The 10,314-nt window shown below is 38.6% G+C and overlaps 1 protein-coding gene across 1 annotated transcript in view; it reads left to right on the plus strand.

Annotated features, from left to right (window-relative positions):
- The first annotated feature begins 9,970 nt into the window (after window positions 1-9,970).
- The window catches only part of LOC103136259 (prolactin-releasing peptide receptor), a 17,701-nt gene continuing 17,357 nt past the window's right edge, over window positions 9,971-10,314 (plus strand). The window contains exon 1 of the mRNA XM_016670161.1: window positions 9,971-9,977. Coding sequence (XP_016525647.1) covers window positions 9,976-9,977 — 2 coding nt within the window. The 5' untranslated portion in view covers window positions 9,971-9,975. The remainder of the gene's footprint in view (window positions 9,978-10,314) is intronic.

The following is a 10,314-nucleotide window of genomic DNA, read 5'->3' on the forward strand; positions in this document are numbered from 1 at the left end:
AGGGCGGGACGTGACATCACAGACTGTGATACGTCAGCACAGGAATACATGCAGCGCTATGATGTAATTCGCCTACGATTTTTATTTTATTTATTTTATTTTTTTCACAAACTCGGCTTTCGAAGGATGCAGACACGGGTATGGTTGTCATGTTACGTGACACTTCCTTGAACTTTGTAACTAGGCAGCTGCTAAGGAGTTGCTATGACAACAATAAACAAGCCATAAGCGGAGCTCTCACCTGTTCCTACCTAATTTATAAACAACATAAGTACATTACAGCTATTATTATTACAATTCTTGAGTATTCTACCCACCTCTGTGTAATACTAAGATAAATAGTGACATTTACTGTCGTATCCACTTTATTTATTCCTAGCCCCCATGAGGCTTTGCGTGACTTATGGGCACGACTTCCGCCGCTAACCGGACTATAAAGCCATTTGCCCCGCCCGCCAATCAACGGTGCGCTTCTGGCTGCATCTAGTGCGCAGAGTGGGGGAGAAGTCACAACACCTATTATTTCGTGGTTTCTGTTTATTTATTTAGGTTATTTTAAATGTTGATCTGTATTTGTAAATGTCTGTGTTTAACTAAATTTCAATAAAACCCCGTTTCACCCGTCTGATACTGCTTCATTCTTACAAATACCGCTGTATTTAAAATGTTTTTTGGAAGGTAGGATATTCTCATAAAAGGATTAGTGCAAACATTTGCGATAGCTTTTCATTTTAAACAGATAGGATATTCTGATGAAGGAAGAGAAGCAGCAGAAGGTTGAAATAGCCAGAATACTGATATATGTGGTTGACTGCCCTGGTTTGTGCGACAGACTGTCGACCTGTCCAGGGTGTACCCCGCCTCTCGCCCGGAACGTTAGCTGGAAATAGGCACCAGCACCCCTCCCGACCCCACTAAGGGACAAGGGTGTACAAAAAAATGGATGGATGGATGGATAGATGGATGGATGCATGCCCTGGTTTGAAACTGTATTTTTTGACATTCCATGGCATAAACAGTGGGTATAAAAAGTCTATTGGCTCCTGCTTAATTAGTTAGTTAAAACTTTGTAAAATTCTAGTGATAGGCCTACATTTGTCCATTTTTATATTTAAGCTATGTGATTTTTGGTCCTGGCTTATACTTATGTTTTTAATTTCTGTTCATTAGAAACAGCAAAGGTTTTAAACGTGTAAAGTTTTCTAGCTTGAGCTTATTTTTCAATTAATGAAACGATCTCAAATGACTTCAGCGGATAAATAACATTACCGACACAACAAAGAGAAACGTTCCTTGTCACTCTTTATCTGCGTGAGTAATAGGGTCCAATGAGAATATCATATGAATTGGTCTGTCTAAATTGTGCCTAGGTGTGTGTGTGTGTGTGTGTGTGTGCATGGTTGTTTGTCCTGTCTGTCTCTGTGTTGCCCTGCGACAGACTGGCGACCTGTCCAGGGTGTATCCCGCCTCTCGCCCGGAACGTTAGCTGGAGGTAGGCACCAGCACCCCTCCCGACCCCACTAAGGGACAAGGGTGTACAAAAAATGGATGGATGAATGCCCTGGTTTGAAACTGTATTTTTTGACATTCCATGGCATAAACAGTGGGTATAAAAAGTCTATTGGCTCCTGTTAAAACTTTGTAAAATTCTAGTGATAGGCCTACATTTGTCCATTTTTATATTTAAGCTATGTGATTTTTGGTCCTGGCTTATACTTATATTTTTTAATTTCTGTTAATTAGAAACACCAAAGGTTTTAAACGTGCAAAGTTTTCTAGCTTGAGCTTATTTTTCAATTAATAAAACGATCTCAAATGACTTCAGCGGATAAATAACATTACCGACACAACAAAGAGAAACGTTCCTTGTCACTCTTTATCTGCGTGAGTAATAGGGTCCAATGAGAATATCATATGAATAGAGCTGAAAACTGCATTATTCCCACCAGTTTAGCCTCTTTATGTGGACGAGTCGAATTAGTAGTGGGAGTTGTTGTTGTTGAGTTTAACGCCCTCTGCTGGACCAAGTTAGCAAGTGCTCAAATGTCTCATTCTCTGGGTACGATTATTATTCTACAGCACAGAGAAAAACAAATCTGTTCCATCCTACCACCAGACTCAGCCGGTCAGGCTATATTTAGAAAGCAGTTAGAGATTTTATGAATGTGACGGTAACATTTTGAGAAAGAGATTCAAGGAAAGATATCCTGCTCTAGAATTGAGAGAATTAGAATCATACGAAAATATGAGTAAAATGCAGTTTCTCCCAATCTAACTACAGCTTAATGCTTGAAATGCTGTTATCACACACATGCTAAATTTAAATTGATGAGACTCTTTTGCTTTGCTTTGTGAACTTTTTAAGTAAAAGTTATGTAATAAAAGCTACTTTCCTGTTCAGAGGCAATCCCTCTTTTCTATCCCTATAACTCTCTGTATTTATCTCACTCTGTGTCCTTGCTTTTCATCTTTTTACCAGAAGCTTTTGTTTTCACAGTGAAGTCTGACTCATATCCTCTTCCCATAAAGCTCCAGTAATTTTCTTCTCAACAGACTCCATTTACATGTGGGCAGAATATTTAAATATGACATCCGATAAGGTTACTGCACAAATCTGCTGACAAAACTAACTCAGAGGCAACTTCTCAATAAATGATTTAATAAACCAATAAAAAGCAGAAATGGGATAACACAAGCAGGAAAGCCAATGAACTTCACTGTTGTATTTGCAGTGCTAAGCGAACTGTGTGTTTTGTATGATTCAAAAAAAAAAAAAAAAAGATTTTCAATCACAATGAGATTGAAGAGGCCAACGATTTGAGTGAATTAAAGGAGAACAAAAATGTTTAAATCCACAAGATGGCAATGTAAGCTGCAGGAATCTCAGCTGGTTCTCTGACACTGAGACTAATTTCATCTCTAGAATTTCTCAGAGGCAATTCATTATTATCTGTTCATATATTCACATTTAAGTCTGTTTTGCTTCATTAACGAAGACACATTTAAATAAAATCCCATCATGAAGCTTTAAGAGCAAATTCTTGGAGCATGTTTTTTTTACCACTTTTGTGAGATTCAAGAGCATGTCTGCTAGAAAAACCTGTAACCACATACTCATGATTTACACACCATTACCGTCACACACATTGTCATTGCAACCACTTAAAACACACAAATGATGGTAAAAGCAACTGAGAATACAAATAAAAAGCCTTCTCCTTCTCCATGTGTGATTTCTAAATGAAAACATTTCTGTTATCGATTTGCTTTCACATGAAGCTGTAGTCTCGGTGCTTTTGTACGTGAAGGGTGCCACTTACACACTTTTCATCAATACTTCAATTTGTTGCCAGCTCCAAACCATCGTATTCCATCGCTCTCACACCTCAGATTAGCTCATAATTGACATCGATATCATAGCCAATTCCTTTTTAAGGTGTTCATTGTTCTGACAGCCTTTCACCCCTGACACTATTACAAACAGCCTGCCAACTGTCATGGCATGCCGTCTGTGATGCACAGATTTACTCTTTTTTACGCAAGCAGGTGGGAGTGAACAGATTGCCTCATCGCACAGAAACAGTCGACATGACAATGAAACGCATCACGAATCTTCTTGCTTCAGCTGCGGTGTTTGGCTTTAAGACCGAAATACGATGAATGAAAACCTGCTAGAAATGGAAATGCAGCATGTAGCATGCAGGTTATGCCGTCAGGTGGCAAATAAAGTGCTGAAAATGTCAGAGGTTCATTTCTGGAAAGCAGTAGTTTCATCAGAAAAGGTAGCTTCACACAATGATGCGTAATGTTGCCGGTGAATCACAGTCACAGTTCCTACAGCTTCAGTCCAAAAACGTCAGATGATCAAAAACTAACAAATGACAACAAAATCAGTGTTTGTACAACAGTCTTTGGCAAAAATAAATAAAATAGACTGATTTACTGTGTAGAAAAATAAATAAAAAATGAAGTTACTTTTTGAAATGACATGTAAAAAAAAACTGGGATAAATTATTTCCTTGGCTTGCAGCTTGTTTTATTTTTTTATTTTTTTTTTTTTAAATTTCTTTCTTTGCTTTCCAAAAAAAAAAATGTAGGAAATAGTTTTTTTCAGGGGTAGATTGCTGCTCATTCTGTGCTAGATTCTATTTTACAATCAACTGAGCTTCTTAGATAATTTTGTTTTTTTTGCAATTGTATCACACGATCAACTGAATTTCAGTGCACTGGACACTTAGTTGAACTGAAACAGATTGAATTGGCTTGTTTGTCTTGTAAAGTGCTTTGGGACGGAGGTTAGTGGGAATGTTGCACATAGATCAGGTACAGTGTTTTAACTACTGACAAGTGAAAAGATTGGCACTGATTGTCTCTTGTACCTGTTAGTGAGTGACATGAGGGGGGGACACGCTTTCCTCAAAGTTTCATGTTTTAGAGGCAGAAAAGACAGACAAGCATATAAGGTCTTGAGCAAATTTGGACCAAGGCAAAATTGTGATGTATACACAATATTCATATCTTAGGTGTCTATGAAAAGTTGTCCAAGAAATGAAAGTGGGAAAAACAAAGGGTTGCTGCTGCAAATGGAGAGCAAAAACTGGCACATGTGATTGTTGAAACATACAGTTTATCACAGTTTCATTCATAAGGCTGCACAGACACAAAACAGTCAGGAAGCCCTCACGGATCCTTCTCTACCAGCAAAAGAAACTAGAATTGGTGCGAGGGTATAAAAGCTAGACCACAGATAAATAGATGTCTTGTTTTGACGTGGATGGGTGTCTCTTACCTCTGGAACACATCAGACCAGGAAACCGCAGCAGGATGGACCCCGGCGGCTGGATATGTGGCTGCTTCTATGGCAACTGGTTCCAGCCTGAGCACTGGAGTGACCAGAAAATTTACTTTCACTTTAAGGCCCTGGCTTCTCCTAACAGCCCACTTGGGATCTGAAGTCATTCAGAATGAAACTGAGCATTAAGATAAAAGTGAAAGGAAGACAAATATGTGGCAAGTACATGTGGCAAATGATTTTTAAAGGTTAATAAAACAAGGTTACAGATGGTTAAAGTTATGGACTGGAGGAAAGGAAGGTAACGCTACGATAAATTATCTTGAATAAAAAAACGTTGTTTCCTAAGAGAGGTTTAGTTACAGAGAACCTAAGGCCAGACCTTTGTTGGATGTATGGCTTTTCATGCAAGCACTATGGAGTTATTACTTTTTACAAGAAATAAAACATGGGTTTGTAACATATCATGCAACTTTTCTTTTTGGCCACTCTATAAATCAAAGCTGTGCTTGGTGGTAAGAAAGTCTACATAATAATAACAATAATATATCTTGCCACACAGCAAAAGCCCTTAAAAAATTCATGTAGGAAATATTTGGTATATCAACTTAATGGCCAGGCAGAAAAGATCCCAGGCTAATCAAAAATTTATAGTTGAAATTAGAAAAGAACAATGAACGGATGACCACAAGGCTCCAGAGCTGATTTCTGAACTCCTATGCAGCAAAAGTTGGAATCTGACATCTGTCGTGTTTGCATTTTTATTCAGCTTTCAAATGAAAACTGTCATATCTGTGATTTCTTTTCAGCTTTTTCCTCTAATGTACAATTCCTGAAGTGGTGATTTTGTATTTTATCTTAAAAGGACATTAGCTTAACCTGTGTGTCGCTCTCGACTGGGGCGCCCTCTAAAGCTAGGTGAGGCACTGAACCACAGGAAACAGCAGCAAACAGAGCCTGAGCCAACAGAGGCATCAGCAGCACATGGAGGCTCAAACAAAACCTCATGTTGTCACTGTGGCTCCAGCACATAAGGCTGTGCAAACATTAAACTGTAAGTCCAATACTAAACATGTGCAGAGGTCTAATTCTACGTCAGGGAGTGAAGTTCCTGCATTCCAGGCTTAACATACTTTTCACAAAAAGTTGGAAGCGTTCATCTCTTATGCAATATTGGTATTTCTCTTCTGCAAACGCCCCACAGAGTCGTATTTCAGGTGGGCTTCCCCCCTCCCCCCATTCTTCTGGCGAACACATCTAAGCTGTAATTGTGCACAGGGTCATCATTACTGGATGCTGATTTGAAATCTTTCACACGGTATTTATAAAGAATGAGTCATAACTACAGGCCGGCCAGTTCAGCGTGACTACTTTCATTTCCATTGTGTGCTCAAAGTTACCCTGTTTTGTCTGTTGCAATCATGATCCTGAATCGTGAGCACACATTTTGAAAACATTTGCACATTTAAAATTTTTTTGCTTTTGTGAGAATTAAAAAAAAAAAAAAAAGTTTAGCTAAGAACTCTGCAGTTTCTGAAAATGTAGTTTTTGGTAGGAGATGGTCGTCATTGCTTTGTGGGTTTGAAACTGACACAAACAGTGACACTACGGTGTTTCTGGTAGTGTTTAGGATGAGAGTCAGAGTAGCTGGCTTTCAATAATCTTTTAACGCAGCCAAAAAAAAGTCCAGTTTATCACTGCAGCGTATGTTTCTTATCAGTGAGAGAACATCCTGGTTTAGAACAAAAAGCTTGTATTGATTTTAAAACAAAACATTATAATCAAAGCCTTAAAATATTTCCAGTTTTACCTTCATTTAGACCCCACAAATGCACAGGCAGGCATACAGAGTAAAAAAAACTTCTGCAAGTTTGCTTTTTGTGTGTGTGAGTGGTTTCTGAGTGTGGCAGGACGACACCCCCAGCTTCTCCACTGTCCGACCGTGACATTTGCCGTACTCCTCCTGAAAGTTGCGCTAAGACCGCTGGAGGGTTCAGGGTGTAATTATTACAAAATGTTGTGGTAATATGCGATGAGTCACCAGATACATCATTTGCTCTCTGCTCAACTTTCTTTCTAAACCACGAGAATCATGGTTTAAAGAATTTTACGACTGAAGTTGTTGCAGAGGTCTTATCTTCTCATCTGAACTACTGGATTTTCCTGAGCACATGAGAGCGACCTGTTCTGTCATAAATATTGATAGAAACAATTCGACTGTCCGGATTTTATGCACCTGGAATCGCGGGGGTAATTTGAACACCCAAATGTAATTATTTGTATCGTTTTTGTGCAATACAATAAGTAACACACTTTAGAAGGAATCAGTCCGTCTTAATGAAGATGGAAACATGGCCCTGTCGTCACTGTGACCAAATTCTTCAGTAAAATACGAGCAGGTCGCCTTAGATTGTAAATGACAAGAAAGTGTTGTACTTTATATATCAAACATAAAATAAATGTAATTTCTTGATTTCTCAACAGGAATAGGTATAGTACTTTTCACTTTTAGGGAACAGAATCAAGTTAACTCGAAGCTTAAAGTCTAAAGTTATTCTTCTTTCGTTTGGTGAAATCCTGCAGTAATTTTCCAGAGAAAAAGCGTTTGGGGCGTCTTTGGTTAGAAAAATCATCGTCAGTTCTCCACAGCATTCGGTTATATCTCAGTCAGGTGCCTCTTGTGCCCGTAGATATTTGCAGATAAGAACCGTGACAGTTGTGAAGCCAGACTAATCTGAGTAAACTGTTGGCTACTAAAGGTGCTCAAGGGGCAAATTTAGAAAGTCTGTGACATTTACTAAAGTAGGCATGCTGCATAGTTGGATCCTGAAAATATCATATTTGAGTGGTAATCAAACGCTGCACATAGTGTGAAGTAGCCTAGTTTTCGACTATAAGGACTATTAAAGCAGATTTTATTTAACGCTGCTCTACCCACATTTGCACATATGACTTCATAGTTCGTGCGGCAGACGCAGCGCTTTCCAAGGCAGCATGTTGTGTATTTTGGACCGATGAAAAAAAGCCCTGCAGGTTGTGGGGAGCCCATAACGTGGGCAGATTGAGCCATTGCTTTATTTAATTGACAATGGGCTGGCCAAGTCACATCTTTAAACTAATTCACTGCTGTGGTAAACATCTGAAAAGAACTGCAAAATCAATAGCAAAATTTAAAAGAAACCATGACAAACAAACAAACACAATAAAACCAAGCAGGACTTCAAATATGATTTTTTTTTTTGCAAATTCCAAAAACTTTTGAAAACTAAAATAAATCATTATCAGTAATGATTTTTGTACTGCTGTTTAACGAAGCAATATTCATGTTGTCAAAAAACCCAACATCCTTTTTTGGTTTATTAAAATTTACCACAAAGAAAAAATAGAAATGAATACACAGACAAATAAACAAGCCTGTTTTGAGTGTGTGAAAAGTGTGCATACACGTCTGCAGTCTACATTTATGTATGCACATTTCCCACTATTTATACCTAATTTTGTTATTTATTGCATGTAATCAAGAAACAAAAACATACAACAGTTATCAAGACCTCACATAAACGCCACATTTCAGCCGAGTCTAAGATGAGAGAGTTAAAGAAATGTGACATGGGAGTCTGGAATCGCTTAGGAAGGAAAGAGGTTTACTCCCCTGTAAAGTGAAACCATTTGGCCGCTGTGTGATGTATGACTCTTATTATTTCACAGTGGAGAGGCCGTACATTTTCATTTTCCACAATCCATTTCGCTGCTCTTTTGACAGAGGTTAAAACACCCACCGAGGGTCAGGTTGGAGAAAATTTAATTTTAGGAGGATTTTCAAAAAGATCATTGGGCCGAAAAATAAAAAATAAAAAAAATAAAAAACAAAATTGATTTTTTTAACCGAATGACATTTAAAGCAAATAATCTTTTTGAGTTTTAACTTAAAGATGAATGGATTAATGTCGCTCTCTGGCTATGGATTTAATTTTTGTAACTTAATTTGTTTGTTTGTTTTGTTTTTTACTTTCTTTTCTTCATGTTGGCTATGAATTTAATGGTAACTATGCCCACCAACAGGGCCGTGCAGAGACCACTAAAGGGGCAGGTGCTCAAGCACCCCCAGCCTCCCCCACCCGCCCCCCTGCACGTGCCTGCCCACCAAAATGCGGTGAATTGTTTTTGACAACAGAAGCATAAATGCATGTACTGTGTGGCGCGTGAGACTATTTGCCCCTAACAAATTTCTTCTGTTTTCATTTTCTCGACATAATCAAATTTTGTGAGTTTGCTGAGAAGCAAATAACTGGACACAACAAGGTGCCCCCCTCCTGTTTGATCATTTCTAAATCAATGTGATCTTGTTTGCCGTTAGTCCTGTTTTCAAATGTCGTTATTAAAAAGTTGATATTGTTGCATTGTTGTCAGATTGAGCTGGGCAGGGGGAAACGTGCAAGCAGCAGGGCGACGCACAGAGGATTATTTTGCGCACATTGGCCCTTCTAAATGAAAGATATTTTTAGATCACCTGTCGCTGCAGACATTCAGAAACCCTGTAGTGCAGAGAGAATTCAGTTGCAAGGATGGGACCAGCAGGATGTTGCTCACGCATTGTTTAGTTTTGTACGTCTGACATGTGCGAAGCTGCCAACAACAGCATACTGTCTATTGTCAAACTGGAAGTATATTTACAGAGAAGCAACAAAAAACACATTGCTGCTTTATTGCTATTTTGTCTGTTTTGGTCTAATCGTGTCGAGTAAATTTACTTGCACTTTATTTTATCGTGGTGATAGTATCTAACCAGCTAAAATAATTTTCAAATTACCTAAGGGTAGAGATGCACAAAAAGAAAAAAAAATAGTCTGGTAACTGGATTTGGATGAGTTTCAGCTTAAAGGTCCCAATGCAGCGATCAAGTGGTTGGAAACTCAGTTTTTTTTTCCTTTCTTTTTTCTTTTCAATCAGTGAAGAAATCCAGCTGAAGTACTAAAAGTGACAATATAACATCACCACTTGGGACTGAGGCTGCTACTGAAAGAAGATGACTGAAAGTTGGCTATTTTCAGTATCAGTGGGATGTTTCACATGAATTCAGATCAGACATTTTCTCGAACTACAAAGCAGAGCAGGACTTTTGCAGAAAACGTGAAGGTTGATCGAGAACAGCCACATCCTTCACGTACGTGACGGATTTGAAAATGTTAGCAGCATCTTGAAAATCTAAGAGGTAAGACCGAAATCTACATTCCCTACAGTGAACACACTAGTTTAATGTTTAGACGACTTCGACACGGACGACGTTTAGTTACAGCTATCCAATATGTAGCTGTCAAAATGCTGAATGAAATAGTCCACATTATGGCCACGTTAAATAGTACCGTTACCTCACTGCAATAGCATTTTCTGTGTTGATTACTTTCTCCAGGTATTTTAAGGTCCTGTGACAATATCAAGTTGGCTGGTGGTTTCAAACTGTCTGCGTGTGTGTGTGTGTGTGTGTGTGTGTGTGTGTGTGTGTGTGTGTGTGTGTGTGTGTG

The sequence above is a fragment of the Poecilia formosa genome, unplaced genomic scaffold (assembly GCF_000485575.1).
Source record: "Poecilia formosa unplaced genomic scaffold, Poecilia_formosa-5.1.2 Scaffold31, whole genome shotgun sequence".
Classification (NCBI taxonomy): domain Eukaryota; kingdom Metazoa; phylum Chordata; class Actinopteri; order Cyprinodontiformes; family Poeciliidae; genus Poecilia; species Poecilia formosa.